A 23,081-nucleotide genomic window follows, 5' to 3' on the forward strand; every position below is an offset into this window, starting at 1 on the left:
GTGGTCCTTTCTGGGTATGAGGCACTTTGCTTCATGAAGTATCAGCTGCCAGTAACTCCAGGCAGGAGGCTGGTCCTCTCTCTGTGTACCAGAGATCTCCTGAGATCTGAGTACCCTGAGGTTCTTTTGGGGGATGGTGAGGGGCTACGGTCTAACTCCAGCCTCTGCTCTAGCCAGAGAAGACCCCTTTCTGCCACCTCTGCTTCTTTTTGTATAGTTAAGAGTGGTGATGGTGGGGCGGCTTTCAGGGTTCCTAGACATTGGCCCCTCTTGGAACCCTCGCACGGGGGTCCTATTACTCTTGTGGGTATTTGTTTGAACTTTGAGGTAAAACACAACACCTGGTATTCTCAGCTAAGAGCAGTCTCTGTGGCTTGTGAACATATATCCTTTAGGTTTTAGCTACAGCTTTGTAGAAAGCATTGCATAGACAGGTACAACTAATTTGTATTTGCTATTAGGGACTCTATGACAACAAGAAAATGCATATTGGATATTTTATTTTTACACATTAACAAAACTCTAGGTCACCCTAAATTATTACAGTATGATATCTGATATAATTGTGTACTTTTTTTCCCCATTGTGTAGTTTAAAATAAAACATTAAAACAGAAAACAAAGACCCCATAAAAACAATTTTTTTTTTTTTTTAGATGGAGTCTCACTCTGTCACCCAGGCTGGAGTGCATGGGTTTCACCATGTTAGCCAGGATGGTCTCGATCTCCTGCCCTCGTGATCCGCCTGCCTCGGCCTCCCAAAGTGCTGGGATTACAGGCATGAGCCACCACGCCCGGCCCATAAAAACATATTTATGGCTCCTTTCCACTTCTTGTGCCTCATAATTTTATTTTTCTTCTTTCCACCCCTCCCTTTTTTCATGTTTGCTTTCTCTTTAGTTTCTCTTTCTTACATAGTTGCTTACTTTTTTTCTTTTTTTAAGAGATTGGGTATTGCTATGTTGCCCAGGCTGGTCTCAAACTCCCGGAGTCAAGCAATCTTTCTGCCTTGGCCTCCCAAAGTGCTAGGATTACAGGCATGAGCCACTGTGCCCAGCTAGTTGCTTACTTCTTAAGTGACCTAACGGTGACTTCAATGCTCAAGGGCACTTCCTAGGCTATTTGGTGGTCTTCAGTAATAAAGCGATTGTATAATCTTATATATGGATTAGCCAGTTTATCTTCATTATAGTATTGTCACTTTCATTTGATACTACTCCAACTGAAAAAACTAAGCCTACTAACATATGCTAACAAAATACTACTTTTAGTGCATTAAATTGTAAGTCAAGTCTGAATTTCCAAAATTTTTTAAGGAAAATGTTTTTAGAAATTGATGATGTTTAAATGGCCAAGATGACACCCATTAGTGGCTCTGACTGTTGAAAAAAATCAGAGAAACAAAACAGACTAGCATTCAGTTTCTGCAGAAGCTTTCTCTTTCTTAACCTTTTTTTCTTCTGCTGTCATTCCAGACACAATTACTAAGCTGCTTACACTACTGGCATGTCCAGATCTGTCTAACTTTCCCTGAACGGATTTCACATTCCTAGGATGTCCATGTAAACTTTTTGACCTGAGAGATGGGAATCCCAAAGTTTGATCTGGTTTCACAGACAGTAAGTTTTCCATCCCATTTCTGTCAGTAATGGTTAGGGATAAGCGAGGGATTCGAGGAATTGCTTCAGCGACATGATGTTCATCTTCCATATCTATAAACTGCTCTTTATGCTTGGCTTGCACTGCAGCTTCCGACACAATGTAAGGAATATCTGTGCTATGAGAGCGCGTGATCTTTTGAACTTGGCATTGCCATTCTGTCGTCCATTGCTGGTCCATGATTGAACTGTACTCTACATCCTGGTTAACCCCACTGACCAGCTTTCTTCCCCGGGAGTATACGAAGCTTCTGGACTTCATTGTTTTACAAGCATTGAACGTTTCATCGGGGTAATAACGTGTAATTTTGGTTTCTTCCAGGGGATAGGAAATAGTGCCTTCTATATTTGTCGTTTCCACTGTTAGCTGAGTGTTTTGAACGTCTGATTTGTCCTGTCCGTGTATCACATCTGTTTTACTTAAACTTGGGGAAATAGTTTCTTCTTTTTTAGAGTCTGTCTGTCTTTCATCATCTTCCTTTGAAATCCCAATATCTGGACCTAACTTTGACTCTTCAGCGTTCTTTAAGTCATCTGCTGCAAGGTGACTGCCATCTGGGGTAGCTGATGTGCTTGTGCCCAGTGAAAGGTGAAGGCTGTTCTGACATTCTGGGACTAGATGCATTTTTCCATCCTTCTCTTCCTTTATACGGAAGGAGCAGGTTTTTTTCCTGACTCCTGTCCCTGGTGACATGGAGAGAGATGTATCCTCGAACAATAACTCTTCTCCATTAAAATGATATCGATACAAGCTGTAGCCATCAGCGCTATTGATGCTGCTTTGCCGGAGAAGATACGTTGCCTCACATTCAGAAGAAGCTCGCGATCGTGCCTGGATCAGGTCAGACCTGTCGATTCCCACAAGATTTTCAAGAGCGTTCACCATTCTGTTAGATAATTCTTCTAGCTGAGCAAGTCGAAGGTCAACAGTCTGCAGGGAAGTTTTCATAAAAGTTTCTCTTTCATTGATTTCTTCCAACCTCATTGACATATTTTCAACTCTAGTGAATATAAAAGGATAGATTTATTAAACTGAGATTAAGTGGATATTAAAAAATCAAAAGATAATGTCATTGCTATGTGATTTTTTCAGAATTTTAATAATTATGGAACTGTTTGAGCATATTTACAAGCTTCACAGTCCTCTAACATGACTACTCAAATTACCATGAGGAGCCACCAGAAAATAATGGAAATAATAGTTAATGCATATAGTACTTATGGCTCACCAGTCATTGTTCTAAGAGCATAATGTACTCACTAACAAGTACTAACTAAGGTTCAATCCTAGGCTTATTTAATCTTCAGAGCAGTCCTTGGAAGTAGGTCTTTTATTATCATCTCCATTTTACAGGTGAGGAAATTAAGTCATGGAGCGTATAAGTAATTCCCCCAAAGGTAGGAAGCAGTGGAGTAGGAATTTGAGCACACGCAGCCTAGCTCCAGCACTCACTCCAGTCCTTGTCTCTTAGCTGGTACATCATGCTGCTTCTAGTAATAACGGAAGGTACTAGTGCTTAGTTTTTAGAGCTTTGACTATGGCTGTCAGCAGTGAATGGTTATAACAAAATAAATAAAATTAAAATCCTTATTTGAGGTTCAAGGGATTCAGAAAATAAACCATTAATAATTAAGTTCAGATGATCAGATAGTTTGCTTAAAGTACAGTAGGTGACTTAATTGTCTGAAGAATACCAGTAACTTTAAATTATTCTTTATATTTAATAAGTAGTATTTCCTTAACAAGGTTACACACAAAAAAGAGCATGGGAGATTATAAATGTCTGCTGTTAAGTTTTTTTTTTTTTTAATTCTTAGAAGATCAGGCAACAGCCTATGAAACCATAATGTTGCTTGGCCTAAAATCCACTGGTACAGACTTTGTTTTATATTTTACTACAAACTGTATGAATTATTTCAATAGGAATTTAACTCTAAGAGGCGAGGTATGCCCAGGATTGAGGATTGCTTTCTAAAAGTTGAATTTGTCCCCAGGATGGAGCTGGGAGTCCTGGCTACTCTTCTGGCTGGTTCATCCCTGTGTGATGGCAAACACTTAGGTCTGATTCCATTATGCTTTTATTTTCTCCCAGCTTTCTTAAAAACATAGGGAGACTTGGCTTGTGTTGCAATCTGTATGACCTACGAAGGTCTTTACTGCCTTCTCTGCACATCCTTATACATGTCCTCACTCGTTCTGCTGGCTCTGCTCTTATCCATCCATTTCATTTTGGTCAGCCACCCCACTCTTTTGTCTTCTGGGCAGATTGCCTGCTGCTCTTTGCACTGCTAAGTCTGCTCCGTGCTTGACTGCATCTCTTGAACTCCAGCCCCACCCTGCAGCTTCTGTGGCTACCTTGCCCCACCTTCTCCCAGAGTTTCTTTTGCTAATGCCACTCATCTGTTGGCCACATTGACAGCTGTGCTCTGATGTGTCTGTGTTTGTATGTGTGGTTCCTTGGCTTCTATTCTTAACTCTTTTCTTGGGGTGAGAACTATTTATATGTACTATAGGAAACCACATCACTTGAGCAGGAAGGGTCTGGCTTCCTGGAAGTTTGCCACCAGGGAGGACCAAATTCACCATGTATGAGAAGTCCTGGCTTCCTTTTTTTAAAGCCTCTGTATCACAGGCACTGTAGGTTCTAAGGGTTCTCTCTCCTCTTGCATTTCAGAGACCAACAGAAGAATTTTTCACTATGAACTTTCCATTACTTCTGAGTAAGACTTGGTGTTCTTCGTTAAAAATAATGGCTCCTGGCCAGGTGCAGTGGCTCACGCCTGTAATCCCAGCACTTTGGGAGGTTGAGGCGGGTGGATCACCTAAGGCCAGGAGTTCGAGACCAGCCTGGCCAATATGGTGAAACCCTGTCTCTACTAAAAACACAAAAATTAGCTGGACGCGGTGGCACGTGCCTGTAATCCCAGCTACTTGGGAGGCTGAGGCACAAGAATTGCTTGCCCCCAGGAGGCAGAGGTTGCAGTGAGCCAAGATCGCACCACTGCACTCCAGCCTGGATGACAGAGTGAGACTCCGTCTCAATCAATCAATCAATCAATCAATCAATCAAGATTCCCTACTCCCTTCAGATCTATTACCCTGATGATTCCTTTTGTATCAAAAAACCCACATTGCCCCAGTCAAACCTGAGTTTCTTTACAAACATACAGTAAGAGATACTGCAGCTGTGCAAACTTTTCTAAATAAATACACTGGTGAAATGAAGATAAATATTTTTCCTTTCAAATCTTTTATAGTTTTGCCTATTTTCCCCTTTATTACCTAATTCAGATAACAGCACTCTCAGCCACTCATATATGAAAAAGAAACCTCAAAGTCATTGGATTCTTTGATCTCCCTTATACTAACTCTCTCCCCTCACTTCTCTCCTCTCCCCTCCCCTCTGCATTGAATCAGTTACCAAGCTCCTTTTTTGGTGTTTCAAATCTCCCATCCCTACTGTTGCTCCCTTTGTTGAAGCTGTGGAAGAAACAATGCTTAATAATGTGCCTTGGGTTCAGAGAAATTGTCAGTTGCTTGTTTGGAGCTTGTGAACAGCTACCACATGGATACAGCAAATTTTAAACAGCTATGCCAAATGAAGGGAAGTTGCATTGAGTTTTATAGTATGTAGGAAAGAAGAAAGATAAAAATGAGTCTAAGTTCACTTACATCTGAAATGATTAACATAAAGGACAAATGAGGATCTATCTCCTTTGTTAACCATGGTTGGTAACTTCCCATAATTATTTAAAACGTTTTACAAACCTCAACACCCACACAAAGAGTGGTTTCCATTTCAGATAGAGAAATGGCTATCTAGGAATCAGTTTGACAAGAGCCTCACATCTGTTTACACATCAAATGGCAGAAAAACACAAGAGAATCCATCATTCATGATAGAGCTCATAGTGAGAGATGATTAATCAGCAAAGAAGTTATTTGTGTAGCTTTCTGAGTCTTAATCCAGTTTTCCTTTCAGCACTGAGTAAAAAATATTTTTCAGCACATCATAGAATATAAAGCATTCCAGATCCAAGTAATTCACTTGGCTTTCCCTTTAATTAAAGTTAATGCTTTCTTAAAGATTTATTTCTTTATTTCCTTTCTTTTTTTTTTTTTTTTTTTGAGATGGAGTCTCACTCTGTTGCCCAGACTACGGTACAGTGGCACAATTTCCACTCACTGCAACGTCTGTCTCCTGGGTTCAATCGATTTTCCTGCCTCAGCCTCCCAAGTAGCTGAGATTACAGGTGCCCACCACCATGTCTGGATAATTTTTGTATTTTTAGTAGAGAGGGGGTTTCACCATGTTGGCCAGGCTGGCCTTGAACTCCTGACCTCAGGTGATCCACCTGCCTCAGCCTCCCAAAGTGCTAGGATTACAGACATGAGCCACCATACCTGGCAAAGATATATATCTAATAGGGATGTGCCACAGTACCTGTTGAAGGACATTTGGGTTGTTTCCATTATTTGGCAAAAGAGCTGTTATAAACATTCATGTACAGGTGTTGTGTGAACATGTTTTCATTTCTCTAGGATAAATACCTAGGAGTTAAATACCTGGGATTGCTGATTCATAGGGTAAATGTATGTTTAACTTTATAAGCAACTGCCCAACCATTTTTCACAGTGGTTGTACCATTTTTTATTCCTACCAGCAGTGTATGCAAATTCCAGTTGCTCAGCATCCTTCTTGGCTGTTGTTATTTTTAATTTTTTTTATTTTTAGCTCTTGTATTCGGTGTGTAGCTGTATCTCATTCTGGTTTTAATTTTCATTTCACTGATAGTTAATGATGTTGAGCATCTTTTTATGTACATATTTAACAACCTTATGTCCTCTCTGGTATGTCTAGTCTAATCTTTAGCTCATTTTTTTATTGGGCCATTTTTTCCTTACTATGGGTTATTATGGGTTTTAGAGTTCTTTAGATATTTTGTATAAAAGTCTGTTGTCAGATATATGATTAACATGATTATGCTTTTGGTGTTGCATTGAAGAATCCTTTGTCTATTACCAAGGTGTGAAGATTTTCTCTTATGTTTTCTTCCAAACATTTTATAGTTTTGTGTTTTATATTTAGATCTATGCTACATTTTAAATTTTTATATGTGTTGATATCATTTTTTGCATAACAATGTCCAACTGTCCTACACCATTAGTTGAAAAGATGATCCATTCCTCGTTGAATTAGTTTTGCACCTTTGAGGAAAGAAATCAATTGTCTCTATTTGGGTAGATCTACTCCTGGGCTCTTTCTTTTTTTTTTTTGAGACAGAGTCTCGTTCTGTCGCCCAGGCTCGAGTGCAGTGGCCAGATCTCAGCTCACTGCAAGCTCCGCCTCCCGGGTTTACGCCATTGTCCTGCCTCAGCCTCCCGAGTAGCTGGGACTACAGGTGCCCACCACCTCACCCGGCTAATTTTTTGTATTTTTTAGTAGAGATGGGGTTTCACCGTGTTAGCCCGGATGGTCTCGATCTCCTGACCTCGTGATCCATCCGTCTCGGCCTCCCAAAGTGCTGGGATTACAGGCTTGAGCCACCATGCCCGGCCTACTCCTGGACTCTTTATTCTGTTTCGTTTATGTATGTGTTGGACCCTTCACCAATACCACACTGTCTTCATTACTATAGCTTCACAGTAAGCCTTAAAACTGGGTAGTGTGATTCCTCTAATGTTATTCTTCTTTTCAAAATTGTTTTACATAGTCTAGTTCCTTGGCCTTTCCATTTAATTTTCAAAATAAGTTGACATAGCTGGGCACAGTGGCTCATGCCTATAATCCCAGTGCTTCAGGAGACTGAGGTAGGAGGATTGCTTGAGCTCAGGAGTTTGAGACCAGCCCAGAAAACATAGGGAGATCTCATCTATAACAACAGCAACAACAACAACAGCAACAACAAAACCAGTTGATATATCTACAAAATATCCTGCTGGGATTTTGATTGGTATTGTGTTAAATCTATAGATAAATTTGGGGAGAATTGACATCTGTGCCACATTGAGTCTTCCAATACACAAATATGGTTTATCTTCCCATTTATTTAAGTGATCTTTGATTTCTTTCATCAGCACTTTGTAGTTTTCTGCATATAGATCCCATACATACTTTACGAGATTTATACCTAAGTATTTCAGTTTTGTTAGAGCTCTGTGAGAATGGTATTATTTTAAAAATTCCGATGTTCAGTTACACACTGATGGTATATAGAAATAAGATTAATTTTTGTTTGTTGACTTTGTACTCTGTAGCCTTGTTAAATTCACATATTACTTCTGGGACGTTTTCATTTGTTTCATTTTGCTTTTTAAAGATTTTATGTGATTTTCTACATAGATAATCATGTCATCTATAAATAGGAATGGTTTTATGCATTTATTTATTTCTCTCCAAGACATATAAGACTTTTTTTTCCTTGCCTTATTGCATTGCCTAAGACTTCCAGTACATTGTTGAAGTGGTGAGAGTGGCCGTTCTTCCTTGTTCCCAGTTTTAGGGAGAAAGCATTCTGTCTTTCATGATGTTAGCTATAGATTTTATGTAAATGCCATTTGTCAGATTAAGGAGGTTCTCTTCTGTTCCTAGTTTGCTGAGAGGCTTTTAGAAAATGTATTTTTTATCATCATGAATGTTGAATTTCATCAAATGGTTTTTCTGCACCAATTGCTAGAAACATATAGGATTTTTTCCTTTAAATCATTAATATGGTAGATTACACTGATTGTTTTCAAATACTGACCTAGCCTTTTATTCCTGGGATAAACTACCTGATCGTGGCTAGACTCAATTTGCTAGTATTTTGTTGTGAATTTTTGTGTCTATGTTCAAGAGGAATATTGGTCTGTAGTTTTCTTTTTTCAATTGTCTTTGTCTGGTTTTGGTATCATGGTGATGATGGCCTTAGGAAATGAGATGGGAAGTGACTAGAGCATTTACTATAGATTTTACAGTGGTTGTTTTAGGGATTACAAATAGATAGTAACATTTCACAGTGCACTTAGCATCAGTATTTCACCACTTCAATTTGAATGTAGGAACATTACTTCCATACAGGTCCCTTTCCCATAGCCCTTTGTGCTGCAGTTGTCATACATTGCATCCACAAATATTGAAAACGCCATCAGACAATATGGCAATTTTTGCTTTTGACTGTCAAATATACTTTAAAGAACTCAGAAAGAGAAGATTCATCTTTACGTTTATCAACATATTTATTATTTCTGATGTTTCACCTTGTTGGCCAGGCTGGTCTCAAACTCTCGACCTCAGGCGATCCACCTGCCTTCGCCTCCCAAAGTGCTGGGATTAGAGGTGTGAGCCCTTGCATCTGGTGTAACACCAATTACTTTCAATAATATACACAAACTTTACTCTTATAAAGCTCCATGCTCCCCCCATGTTATTCTGTTATTATCACAAATTACAACTTTGTACATTGTGTACCCATCAACATAGATATGTAATGACTGCTTTATGTGGTTGTCTTGTAAATCATGTAGAAAATAAAAAGTAGTTACAAACAAAAAATAAATATATAATGCCTTTTATATTTACCTATGTAGTTACATTTACTGGTCCTCTTTATTTCTTCATGTGGATTTTAGGTTATTGTCTTATGTCTCTTCATTTCTGCCTGAAAAACTATCTTTAGTATCCCTTGTAGTAGGTTTGCTAGTAATGAATTCTCTCAGTTCTTGGTTATCTGGGAATATCTTAATCTATCCTTCATTTTTAAAGGGTAGTTTTGCTGCATATACAATTTTTAGTGGACAGAGTTTTTCTTTCAGCACATTGACTATGTCTTCCCAAGGTCTTCTGGTCTTTCTGACTTATGATGAGAGGTCAGCCTTTTTATCGAATTGAGCATCCTTTGCATGTGATGAGTTGCTTCTCTCTTGCTGCTTTCAAGATTCTTTTCCTTTGGCTTTTAACAGTTTGACTATAATGTTAATTAGTATAGATCTCTTTGAATTTATCCTACTTGGAGTTCATTGAGCTTCTTAGATATGTAGATTCATGTCTTTCATTAAATTTGTAAAATGTTGGTCATTATTTCTTTAAATATTGTTTCTGCCACTTTTGCTTCTCTCCTTCTATAACTCTCATAATGCCTATGTTGTTCTGCTGGATGGTGTTCCACAGGTCTCTGAGACTGTTCAATTTCTTTTCATTTCTTCCCCCTGTTTCTTAGACTGGGTAATTTTAACTGATTTATCTTCCAGTTTGCTGATTCTTTAATCTGCCTGCTCAAATGTGCTATTGGGCCTCTAGAGTGAACTTTTCATTTCAGTTATTGTACTTTACAATGTCAGAATTTCCTTTCCTTCCTCCTTCCTTCCTTTCTTTTTTCTTTCTTTTTTTTTTTTTTTTTTTTGACAGTGTCTGGCTCTATTGTCCAGGCTGGAATGCAGTGACAAGATCATAGCTCACTGCAGCCTTGAATTCCTGGGCTCAAGCAATCCTCCCACCTCAGCCTCCCAAGTAACTAAACCTACTGGCACCACCATGCTTGGCCAGTTGCCATAATATGCACCACCATGCCTGTCAAGTTTTAAAAACAATTTTATGTAGATGGTGTCTTGCTATGTTGCCAAGGCTGGTCTTGAACTCCTGGCTTCAAGCAATCCTCCTGCCTTGGCCTCCCAAAGCCTTGGGATTACAAGCATGAGTCACTGTGCCTGACCTACTTAAAAAATACATATATATATATATATGTATATGTATATATAATTTCTACCTCTTTTTTTTTTGAGACATCATCTACTACTTGATATAATTTCTACCTCTTTATTGATAGTCTCTTATTTGGTGAAACATCCTTCTCATACTTTCCTTTACTTGTTTAGAGATGATTTCCTTTAGGTCTTTAAATCTACTTAAAATAGCTAAAATAGTTGAGTTAAACTCTTTGTTAAAATGTCTAATATCCAGGATTCCTAAGGGACGGTTTTTAAGATTGTCCTTTTTCCTATGTGTGGACCATAGTTTCTTATTTCTTTGCATGTTTTGTCATTTTTATTTAAAAGTGGACATGTTGAGTATTATAATGTGGCAATTCTAGAAATCAGATTCTCTCCCCTCTCAGGCTTGTTGTTATTGCTTCTTAGCGTAGTTGTTGTTTGTTTAGTGATTTTTCTGAAATAATTTTGTAAAGTCTATATTCTTTATGTTGTTTGGCCACTAAAGTTTGTATTTTATTAGCTTAGTGGTCAGTTAATACGTAGAGATTTCCTTAAATGTGTGGAACAAAAACAACAAAATCTTCTAGTCTTTTCTGAGAAGAAGTATGTGTATATAGAGGCACATCTTCAACATTCAGGCAGTTTACATCTTTGCCTTAGCCTTCACTTCCTGCTTGCACAGAGTCTCAAGGTCAGGTCAGCCAGAAATGAGCTTACAGCCTTCTCAGGTCTTTGCGGAGTATACACACAGCCCTGTGCACGCACATAGCTTTCTAGATTCCCAGGAATGTGTCAGAGCTTTTCAAAGCTGTTATGGACATCAGTTTTTCTCCCTAGTTTTTTGGTTAGTCTGTTGTTTGCCCTAGCTGTCATCTGTCACCTCAGGGAGCAAGCACTAAACCCTTTGCCTATAAATGTTTTTGACAACCCTTCCTCCACCCCTTCTAACTGGAAGCTTTAGTACTGGGCCTGTTCCAACTCAGGTGAAATAAAGACGAACCTTTCAGCCAGACTTTCAAGGAGCTGCCCTGTAATTTCAAAACAAGTAATTATAATTCTTTGCATATGAGATTCTTTCTGCTCCTGCTGGTACTAGGAATGCAGGTTGTTGTTTTCAAGGCGACCACTAAACTGGAGAGCAGAGGATAGGACAGGGCTAAGTTAAAATGTCACAAAGCTTACTTTTCTGATCAAAATCCAGCCATTTTGTTTAAATAAGAATGCCCTAGGTTGCTTAATAAGCCATTGCTTAATTTCCAGAGTTCCACAGAATATAGACTCTGACAGTTTTTGCCAACTTTGATGTTGCTTTTATGGTGGGGCAGAATTCCAGAGTTCCTTACTCTACCTGCTTTTGTTCATGTCACTCCATTCAATACCTTTGGTATGTGAATAAGGAGCAGACTCCCCCACCCCTGACAGACACAGTCTGCAGGTGAGCTCTGGAGTTCATAACTTTATGGCATTACTTTTCCAAGTTCCCCTCTCTTACTGTCTCCCTGATATCTCCAGTTCCTCCGCGCTCCCATTTGCTATCCTCCAGCCAGAAAGCTGGGGCTCAAATCAATCCTCTGTGCCCTGCACTTCCATGATTGCACTTACTGCCAGAGCCAAGTGACAGGAGGACACAGAGAGCAAAGAGCAAAGATTGACTTCACCCTCTTGAATTTTGATGCAATGGGTGGGGACTTCACCAGACTTCTGGATTTCCTGCACCTGACTCCAGGCAGGGGGTGGGGGTGGGGCTATGGGACAATAGAAAGAGGAAAAAGGTACTCTTGGAATAAACAGATGAGATTATAAGCAGATGAGATGAAGTAAAAGAATAATTTCATTTAATATTAAAAGATATATGACCTTGGCTGGGCACCGTGGCTCACGCCTGTGATTCCAGCACTTTGAGAGGCAGAAGCAGATGGATCACCTGAGGTCAGGAGTTCGAGACCAGTCTGAACAGCATGGCGAAACACCATCTCTACTAAAAAATAAAAATAAAAAATTAGCTGGGCATGGTGGCATGCGCCTGTAATCCCAGCTACTTGGGAGGCTGAGGCAGGAGAATTGCTTGAACCCAGGAGGCGGAGGTTGCAGTGAGCCGAGATCGTGCCATTGCACTCCAGCCTAGGTGACAGAGCAAGACTCCGTCTAAAGAAAAAAAAAAGAAAAAGAAAAAAGATATATGACCTCATTTTGTACCCCAAGCTGATAAAGCAAAAAAATGTTAGTTATCAGTAACAGCCTCTTTGCCTCCAATGTCTTCTCACTCCAATCCAAAAAGATAACACAGAAACACAACCACGTCAATCTTTGCTTTAAAATAATAGCAGCTTCCCATCACACTTTAGATAAAAACACAATTTCATTACAGTGTTGAATGCAATGAACACACCAAAGAGTGTGTTAAAGGAAAACCTTATAGTCTCCATTGGCAACCCTATTCTATGATATGGACATTGACACTTTCTCATACTATGTAAAGTGCTATGAAAATGTGGCTTTAATTCTTCCCTTCCATCCATGGCAGCCCTTAATCTTAACATCCTATAGAGATTTCTGTTCCTCATATGCATTCAAAGCTCTTGAGAATCTGCCCTCATCTTCCCATCCTGTCTCATCTTGTTCTTCATCCCCACATTTCCTCAAGGACCCTTTGCAAACATGCCATCATTATCAAAATTTAAAAATAAAATAATCTTAGAACTTGAGAACCCCAAATGCCAAGGCATTTGATGACTCCAGCTGTTAGAAAACCCGTCCTAGAGCTTTCAGCTAACCTCTGATGTTTGTGGAAGGACTAGATGAATGAAAGCTGTCTTGGTGATGTCAGGGACCTCAGCCATTGCGTGTAAACGTATGTTATCATCCTGGCTTTAGGCATGATTTCATTAGATTATCATGGCTATGTTATTTATTTTAGGATTTGCAAAATTTTTCAAAATAATATTCACTTTACAAAATATGCCAATACTCTCAAATATTTCAAATCACATAGTGAAATAACTTATAACTATGTTTTTAGTATAACAAGTATTCAGCGCTAATAAATGATTTCTTTGAATAGTGGTACTGTGTGGTGCAAAGTGTGCTTTCTTACACACGGTGACCCTGATTTCTGATCAGGCTCATTATCTTCCTTTCCCTCCAATTGAAGTTGGTGGCTTCTGTAACTATTTCTGGGTTTGGATTTACTTGTAGATGCTCTAAGTAGATCCACTAGGTTTTTATTTTTCACATTATGGTAGCATTGACTTTTCAGAAAAAAATTCCACTTATGAATACTTTTGAAAAGGGCATTAATGAGGCCATTTTTCTAACCACCAAATACATGATTTCTTAACTGGCAGGCCTAAGAGCAATTCCTGAGGGCCACCCTCCATCCTTTTGTATCAAAGGAATCTATAAACAAATGAAATCTAGAATCTGTCTGGGCTCCAATTAATCATTCTCCTGACTTTGAATAGAAATTTAAGTTGCACTTGATTTATTACAATATTTGCTCTGTCCTTAACTGCATCATGTGTACTGCTACTCAAGTCACGAGGAGCCCAGAACCGCATGTGCTTAATCAGTCTTGATTAATAATAGCTGTGTCCCTCCACGCCCATATTTCTCTTTTGACTCACAGATTAAATATTTAGGTTTTTCTGTTAAAAGGATACACCTGAATGCCCTAATCAGTCTCAAAACCTGGTGTACACACACACACACACACACACACACACACACACACAACCTTGTTTTTTAAATTAAGAAAGTCGACCGGTCGTAGTGGTTCACACCTGTAATCCTAGCACTTTGGGAGGCCAAGGCAGGCAGATCACCTGAGGTCAGGAGTTCAAGACCAGCCTGACCAACATGGTGAAACCCCCGTCTCTACTAAAAATACAAAAATTAGCCGGATATGGTGGCGTGCGCCTGTAGTCCCAGCTACTCGGGAGGCTGAGGCAGGAGAATTGCTTGAACCTGGGAGGCGGAGGTTGCAGTGAGCCGAGATCATGCCACTGCACTCCAGCCTGGACAACAGAGCAAGACTCTGTCTCAAATAAAATAAAATAAAATAAAATAAAATAAAATAAAGTAAAATATTGTACCAGATTAACAAATGACATTACATATCATGACTCTTTTTGTTTAATTTGGTTTTGAGAAAAAACAAAAGCTGTTTCTGATTAACGTGTGGCTAGTGTCAGCATTCCCTCTGAGATGTGCCCATCCACATTTGCATCTGGGATGAAGATACTCCACCAGCCCCTCTTTAGTGTGCTTCTGTCCCTGGGGAGTGATTTATCAAACATTAACAACAGTTGCAGCATGATAGCAACTAAATTAAATGAATTAAATGGAACTGTGTGCTCTGTGAACTGTAAATGCTACACAAGTGTCAAAGGACATGGCTGTGTGCAAATCTTCTCTATATCGGGGTATATCTATTATTAAGAATATTTGATTTTGAACATGATGCCACTAAGCCTGAAGGTGGTTAAATGAAAACATACTTTTTGTTAAGGGGTTGTACATAATGTGTTCTGTTTCATTCAAATAATAGGCACGACAATATATGAATTTGTGGAACTTTTGTATTAACTTCCAAGAGAATACCTATGTATGGCATAACTTTACTGGACTTTGCATAGACTCTTGTCTATTAAACATAAGGTCCAAACTCATCTCCTTGTGGTAAGAGTCCCTGTGTGTCTTTCCTAGGAAGGCCTGAAACATTTGGAGTTCCGTAGTAAGACAGTTGTTAAAACCTGTTTTATTTTATTTATTTTTTATTTTATTTTATTTTATTTTATTATTTTTTTTTTTTTGAGATGGAGTCTCACGCTGTTGCCCAGGCTGGAGTGCAGTGGCGCGATCTCGGCTCACTGCAAGCTCCGCCTCCCGGGTTCCCGCCATTCTCCTGCCTCAGCCTCCTGAGTAGCTGGGACTACAGGCGCCCGCCACCGCGCCCGGCTAATTTTTTTTTTTGTATTTTTAGTAGAGACGGGGTTTCACTGTGGTCTCGATCTCCTGACCTTGTGATCCGCCCGCCTCGGCCTCCCAAAGTGCTGGGATTACAGGCTTGAGCCACCACGCCCGGCCTATTTTATTTTTGAGATGGAGTTTCGCTCTATCGCCCAGGCTGGAGTGCAGTGGCGTGATCTCGGGTCACTGCAACCTCTGCCTCCTGAGTTCAAGCGACTCTCCTGCCTCAGCCTCCCAAATAGCTGGGATTACAGGCATGTGCCACCACGTCCGGCTAATTTTTGTATTTTTAGTAGAGATGGGGTTTCACCATGTTGGTCAGGCTGGTCTCGAACTCCTGACCCCAGGTGATCTTCCCACCTTGGCCTCCCAAAGTGCTGGGATTACAGGTGTGAGTCACTGCCCTTGGCCTTTTAAATTTTAAATTTATTTTATTTTTCATTTTATTTTTGAGACAGACTTTCACTTCTGTTACCCAGGCCGGAGTGCAATGGTGCAATCTCAGCTCACTGCAACCTATGCCTCCTGGGTTCAAGCAATTCTCCTGCCTCAGCCTCCCTAGTAGCTGGGATTACAGGCCTGCACCACCACGCCCAGCTAATTTTTTGTATTTAGTAGAGACAGGGTTTCACCATGTTGGTCAGGCTGCTCTCTAACTCCTGACCTCAGGTGATCCACCTGCCTCAGCCTCCCAAAGTGCTGGATTACAGGGATGAGCCACTGCACCTGGCCTTTTTAAATTTTTGTGACAGAGTCTCACTCTGTTGCCTAGGCTGGAGTGCAGGGGTGCAATCTTGGCTCACTGCAACCTCCGCCTCCCGGGTTCAAGTGATTCTCGTGCCTCAGTAGCTGGGATTACTGTCATGTGCCACTACACCCAGCTAATTTTTGTAATTTTAGTAGAGATGGAGTTTTGCCATGTTGGCCAAGCTGGTCTCGAACTCCTGGCCCCAAGCAATCAACCCACCTCGGCCTCCCAAAGTGCTGAGATTACAGGCGTGAGCCACTGTGCCCGGCCTAAAACTTGTTTTATATGCAGTTATCTTTTCGTGGGAAACAATCGCCCTTCACCTGCAAGAAATCTCATAAATTATATGGGAACATTTCCTTAATGATAGAGTTAAATGTTAACATAAAGACATGATGTTAGTGGAGCTGGGTCCAGTTCATACTTGAAGAAACCCCCGTTTCAAGATCCCATGGTATTCTATACTTGAGTTCTAAAACTATAAACTATTCCTACCCTATAATTTAATTCCAGGACTACTGATCATAAAGTTGTATTATCCACTCTAAATTTTACATCCAGCTATTTTAATTTCCATCCACTTCTTAATACAGGGCTGCCTTTTACATTTAGTAGTTATAGGAAGAACACCGGGATAAAACCTTGTTGTGCTTACTTACAGAGTTTTTATGTGTGAAAGACTAAATGAAGACTAATCATAAAAGAACAAGACTCACATCTTTTTGTTGTTGTTGTTGTTGTTGTTGTTGAGAGGGAGTCTCACTCTGTCACCCAGGCTGGAGTGCAGTGGCGCTATCTTGGCTCACTGCAACCTTCACCTCTCAGGTTCAAGTGATTCTCCTGCCTCAGCCTCCCAAGTGGCTGGGATTACAGATGCCCATCACCACTCCTGGCTAATTTTTGTATTTTTAGTAGAGATGGGGTTTCACCATGTTGGTCAGGTTGGTCTTGAACTCCTGACCTCAAGTGATCCGCCCACCTCGGCCTCCCAAAGTGCTGGGATTACAGGCTTGCGCCACCATGCCTGGCTAATTTTTTTTTATTTTTAGTAGAAATGGGGTTTCACCATGTTGACCAGGTTGGTCTTGAACTCCTGAACCCAAGTGATCCACCCTCTTCGGCCTCCCAAAGTGTTGGGATTACAGACGTGAGCCACCGCACCCGGCCAAGACTCATGTCTTTCTTCTGGCTTTTTCATTCTTTCTAATAAACAGTATACCGAATAGTTACTAAAAGAATATTAAGCTTTCTGGGATTCTAGCTCTATGCTGCCTCATTTAAATACGCCAGACTTCCTAGGTTTCTAGAATTCAGGTCATCTAATCATTAGCCTTTTCTGGTTATGTTCTGTTTTCTATTCAGGCCAGATTCTGTGGTTGGCCATGAAGTGAAGCCCTCATTAATAACCTACATTCTTTCTCCCTTACTTGCAACACATTAGTGCCAATCCCTTATCTCCCACCTATTGCTACCAGGACTCCAGGGCTAAGCAAGGATATTTGGTGCCTGGAGGCAATGTCGTATGTTTATGCAGCCATTTGCAAACACTGGCATCTTTGAGGTCTCTCCACAGACTGGTTCTTGGGCACATGGCCTCCTTCAGCATCCATGCCCTATGTACGGTTGTCTTTCTGTATCCTTGCCTTTCAGCTGTATGGTGTCACCGATGAAGGTCATGAGAACCTCAATGACCTGGCCCAGTACCAAGTCATGTTATCTAATTTAACTTGCATCTTAATTATTCCTGCCAAGTAATCCTGGTTATCTCCTTCCTGCCATATTTCCCCTAAAAGTGAACTCACTTGACTTGAATCCTTCCTACTGACTTTAAGTCAGTGATGTTGATTGCTGGGGAGGTACACTTTACCCATGCCCAGTTTTTCTTTCTATGTGTGTGGACTTTTCATTAGTAATGCTCTGACCTCATTCCAGGCCTTTATTTATTTTGGAGGAGGACTACTCATTTGGTTGGAGATTGGGGACCAGGACACCGCATGCTTGTCTATCTCTTTATCTTGGTCATCTGGTAGGCTTAGCGTGCAGGCTAACTCTGCCTGTGGGAAGGGAGGCCTGCGATGGCTGGTGCTGCCTGTGGCTAAGTGGGTATCCCTAATTCTGGGTGACTAGTAGGCAAGAATGAAGCCACACCCTCCAGTACAACTTTTATTACTAATAAAACTGATATTTTTATCTCTATCCTCCTGAAGTCTGCATCTGTCTCTGAATTGGCTTTCAAAGTCAGATCAGGAACAAGGGTGTCATCCACTGGCACATCAAAACTCCAACATTTAATGCCATCCCCTTCCTATTATCCAAGCAACCTTGAACCCTATGAATTTAGAAGATTAAGGTATTCAGACAGGATCATCCCCAAACGTCTTCCCCATCACTGTACATTTGCCATTCTACAACCTTCTCTACACTCAAGGAATCCTCCACTTCCTTCCTAAGACCGATCTCTCTTTCAATTCCTCTAGTTACTATCTTGTCTTCTTCTAGGTAGGTCTCCATTACCAGTCACTTCTCTTTCTGGTCACATGGGAAAAGGATGCCAAATAAAAAGATTTCAAAGCCACAAATTGCTGATTTCCCATCAAGCCTACAGGCAATCCAGGATGGAGCGTGATGTCTCATGCCTGTAATCCCAGCACTCTGGGAGGCTAAGGCAGGAGGACTGCTTGAGGCCAGGAGTTCCAGAACAGCCTGGGCAACACAGTGAGATCCTGTGTCTACAAAATATACAAAAATTAGCTGGGTGTGGTGATGCACCCCTGTAGCCTCAGCCACTCAGGAGGCTGAGACAGGAGACTCACTTGAGCCCAGGAATTTGAGGCTGTAGTGAGCTATGATCATCTCACTGTACTCCAGCCTGGGCAACAAAGCAGTACCCAGTCTCTAGAATTGGGAAAAAAAAAAAAAAAAAAAAGACAAAACACTTTAATCCATATCCTCAAATCTGACAAGAAACCACTTAACCCAGAAAGTTTTGGGGTAATCAGAAAATGCTATTATAGGTTTAGCTCATCTGAGACCCATAGCTTCCTAAGTACAAGGCCAACTACATTTAAAATGTATAATTTATGAGTTGTATCCTGCATATTGTGAAATGTCAGACATTAATAAAATGTATGTAAATTGATGTAGACAATATAAAAAAAGCAAAGAAGAGGCAACGTACCCCACATATTTCAAAATCCTATAGTAATATATTTTATAATTTAATATTAAGTTTGGCATTAAGCTTCCTTGAAGCCATGGAAAAAAGGAAAACACACTGGATAACATAATTCTCGTTGTTTGAGAAAGGAAGTTGGGTCTCAGACAAAATTTTGCCAGGAAAGATTCTTTCTAGCCCAATTGCTCTTGAAACTGTGAACCTGTGATAAGGGATGCTGAACCACAAAGAGAACAGTGTGCTCCATAGTGGATCTGCAGAGGACACCGATAGCCTCAAAGCGCCCAATGATAAGGACTTATGTTGCCAAATGTTCTCCTGGAGCAATGAGGACAGAACACATGGGTTGACGAGGTCTACTTTGGCCATGCTGCCAGAAGTTGACCAGACATGGTGGCCCATGCCCGTAATCCCAGCACTTTGGAAGGCTGAGGCAGGAGGACAGCTTGAGCCCAGGAGTTTGAGACCAGCCTGGGCAACATAGTGAGACCCTGTCTCTACAAATAATAATAAAAAAGGAGTTGTCTATAAAATGTTGTTATCCCACCAGCCCTCATGGCTCTTTGATGTTATCCCTTTGAGCAAAAAGATGGTCCCAACACCAACACTTGTTATCCTTCCTGTGGCACAATCCTTTGGCTCTTGAGTCTGTTCCTACTTCCTTGTAGTAAAACCAGTGTCTTGAACCTGGAGGGAGCATAGTTGGTTTCCTTTTTGATATTCCAGGAGGGAACTCATTGAGGATGGGATAGAAATTTATATTCGAATCAGGAGAAAAGCTTTTAAGTCATTCATTCATTCAAAAAAATCTCGAGGCTGAGGCAGGATTGCTGAGGCCAGGAGTTTGAGACCAGCCTGGGCAACACAGTGAGACTTCCTCTCTACTAAAATTTAAAAAAAAAAAAAGAAAAAGAAAAACTAGCCGGGCGTGGTGGCGCATACATGTATTCCCAGCTACTTTGGAGGCTGATATGGAAGGCTCGCTTGAGCCCAGGAGGTTGGGGCTGTGGTGAGACCTGATTGTGCCACTGCACTGGGCACAGAGTGAGACCCTGTCAGAAAAAAAAAAAAGGCTCGCTCCTACTATGTGGAGATGTGCAGGCTCTAGGTATGTCTTGGTGGACAAAAACTAGACATGGCCCTGCCTTCAGGCAGCTTAAGGCCCGAGGGTCCTGACCTAGTCTAAGGTGTGAGGTGGTGAAGTCTCCCATAAGGAACTGGCATTTGGGCAGAGATCCAAGGAAGAGGAGCAGGGAAGGAGGGTGAGGTGCATCAGACAGAGGGCACAGCCCATGCAGAGCCCCTGTGGCAGGAAGGAAGCAGTGCTTTGAGGAAATGAAAGAAGGCCGAGAAATGGAATACAGAGCATGAAGGAGGAGACAGTCCAGGGCAAAGCTGGAGAGAGGGCAGGGCCTTGCAGGCCTAAGGACAGTGGGGGCCCCAGAGGGCTTTTCAGGAGAGCCAGTGCAGGAGGGAACAGGATCCCTTGAGAGCTGACAGCGTAACATGGATTGAAAGAGCAGAAATAAATATGGAGAGCTCAGGTAGGGGCAGCTACAGGAATGGAAGTGGAAATGATGGAAGCCTGTACGAGGTACGTTGGGGTAGGGATGGAAAAAATAAGTGAACCAGGATGTATTCATGAGGGGAAGTAAACAGAACTTGATGATTGTTAGTGAAGAAGAGGGAGGTGCCACAATGATTTGCCAGTTTGCTAATTGAGCTTAATGGCGATGCCATTCACAGACACTAGAGTCCAAGTTTGGGAGGAGAACCCTGAGAGCAGGGCCCCTAAGACATCTAAGTGGGCATGCTTGGTAGGACTTGGGGTTAAATATCCTCCTGCAACCCAGTGTTGTGTCAATCAATGCTGAATCATATTGCAAATCTCATTGCAGGACTGAATGCCGGATCTTACAAACTGTTGAAACTTTATGATAAAAAAACATGGTTAAATTGTTAGCATTATATAGGTAAATTTCAAAGCTTTAAGAAAGAACCTTGAATTTAGTTTCTGCAAAGAAGCACTAAAAGCACCCTGCGTGGAGGAGAATGATTAATGGGTACCCATCCAGTGTGAACATGTTTATAAAATTGAGTCACGAGAATCAGTAGCTCAGCTCTGAAAGCTACCAAGACAACAGGGAGACAAGGCATGGGCTGACATGCTCCTAACGAGACCCTACAAACTGAATGGTGGTGGTGAACACACCACCGAGAGAAGAGCAGGAAAATCATCAAATGGGAAATGGCGATGCAGAAAATAAAACTAATTTTATATAGAACGAATATTAAAGAAATAGCAGAAATGCCTGAGTACTTCAAGTTTGATTTTTAAAGTAGTCACAGGTGCCCAAAATTAGGTACAAATAACTACTTTTATTTCCATCCTCCCACCTTATCCCTTGCTTCTCAGCTGGCCTGGCTAAGAGGGAAGGAAAACTCCCTTCTCCTCAAGCCTCCTCCTCTTTCTGTCTTGGGCATTCACCTGTGAGTCAGCCTAGACAAGGCCAAGGGAAACGGAGGGGCAAGAATGTGCTCCCATCACTCCTGGGATCTCAGCCAAGGGAAACAGGAAGCAGCATGTTTTCTCTGCCCTACACACTTTCATCCCTATTACGTGTGCACAGAGCCCCCAGAGAAAAATGCAATTTGGTAGTGACCTGATAACCACATTCTTGGCGCTTTGGTCCAAGAATGGTAAAAATCCAAGGAATGCCGGGGAAGGGAGAGGGGGAGGCAGAGCAAAACAAAACACAATCTCCACTGTAAATGACTGGTTAAAATTACATTCAAGTTAATGTCTAACTAAAAAGTGGAAATTTGACTATCTACATGGGGTGCCTTATCTTTCTCATGAAGAAATAATTTTTATACCTTGAAAGTTTAGCAATTACTGTTAAAATATCAAAGAAACATTTCAAAGTTTTGTTAAAAATTTACCTTGGTAAGGAAGAAAGGTGGTGCAGGTAACCCTAGAGTTTAGCTGGTTGGATTTGGTTGGGTCACAAGGTGACTGGGTCTAGGAGGGCACCAGGGCCAGGGACCCACAGTTGCCATCTCCCCTCCTGTGGGCTGGGGCAGAGTTCACTGGCCTGAACATGCGCCAGGGAGACCTACGGTGCATCTATGAATTCTGTTGTAATTGTTTGGGAACTGTCAGCTGCAATATCTTTTTGAAGTCCCATCCTGTTTTTATGGCTCTCAATGTGTCTATTAGGAAACTTTAATTCTGTGTACTCAAGGATAGAAAGCAGAGCTAGGCATGGCTCCTCTGAGCTCATCCTTCTGGCCACCTTGGCATTGAAACCCTTTCGAACAGTGTGTTATCAGTCACCAAGATCTTTAGCAAGCTGAAAATGCTTTTAGTACATGATAAAGGCTCTCAAAACTTACATGATAAAAAGTGCAGACAGTGAAGGTCAATTGCTCCTGTCTACCCTTTGCCAGTTGCTCTTTCCCAGCTTAGGATAGAGCAATACTACCAAGTTTGGAAAATGTCACCATTTCTGTCCCTTCTGACCTGACTTCATTTACTCATTCATTGATTCACACATCCTGCATTCATTCACTCTGCATTTATTAAGCATTACCGCGGAGATTAGGCTGACCTTGCTGGGTACTGAGGATGTCAAGGTGTCTGAAAGACAGACCCTGCCCTAGTTTGGCGGCTCCCACCCTCATGGGGCCAGACACCTCACCCCCAACCCTGCACCCCACCCCTCCCAGTTCCCACTCTCAGGGGAGCCCCAGGAGGGAGCCTTTTCCTCTGCCCTGTGAGGCTGGGAAAGGTGTTGCCAAGGTGCAGCAAGCAGCTAGGCAGGATGAGGAGGGCAGTCCCCTG

The 23,081-nt window shown here is 41.3% G+C and overlaps 1 protein-coding gene across 2 annotated transcripts in view; it reads right to left on the reverse strand.

Annotated features, from left to right (window-relative positions):
* Positions 1-417: 417 nt before the first annotated feature.
* The window catches only part of LOC105497518 (transient receptor potential cation channel subfamily M member 1), a 66,291-nt gene continuing 43,627 nt past the window's right edge, over positions 418-23,081 (reverse strand). For both annotated transcript variants that reach the window (XM_071067237.1, XM_011768669.3), the window contains one exon: positions 418-2,658. In XM_071067237.1, the coding sequence (XP_070923338.1) occupies positions 1,410-2,658 (1,249 nt within the window). In that variant the 3' untranslated portion in view covers positions 418-1,409. The remainder of the gene's footprint in view (positions 2,659-23,081) is intronic.

The sequence above is a fragment of the Macaca nemestrina genome, chromosome 7, assembly GCF_043159975.1.
Source record: "Macaca nemestrina isolate mMacNem1 chromosome 7, mMacNem.hap1, whole genome shotgun sequence".
In the NCBI taxonomy this organism is placed as follows: Eukaryota; Metazoa; Chordata; class Mammalia; order Primates; family Cercopithecidae; genus Macaca; species Macaca nemestrina.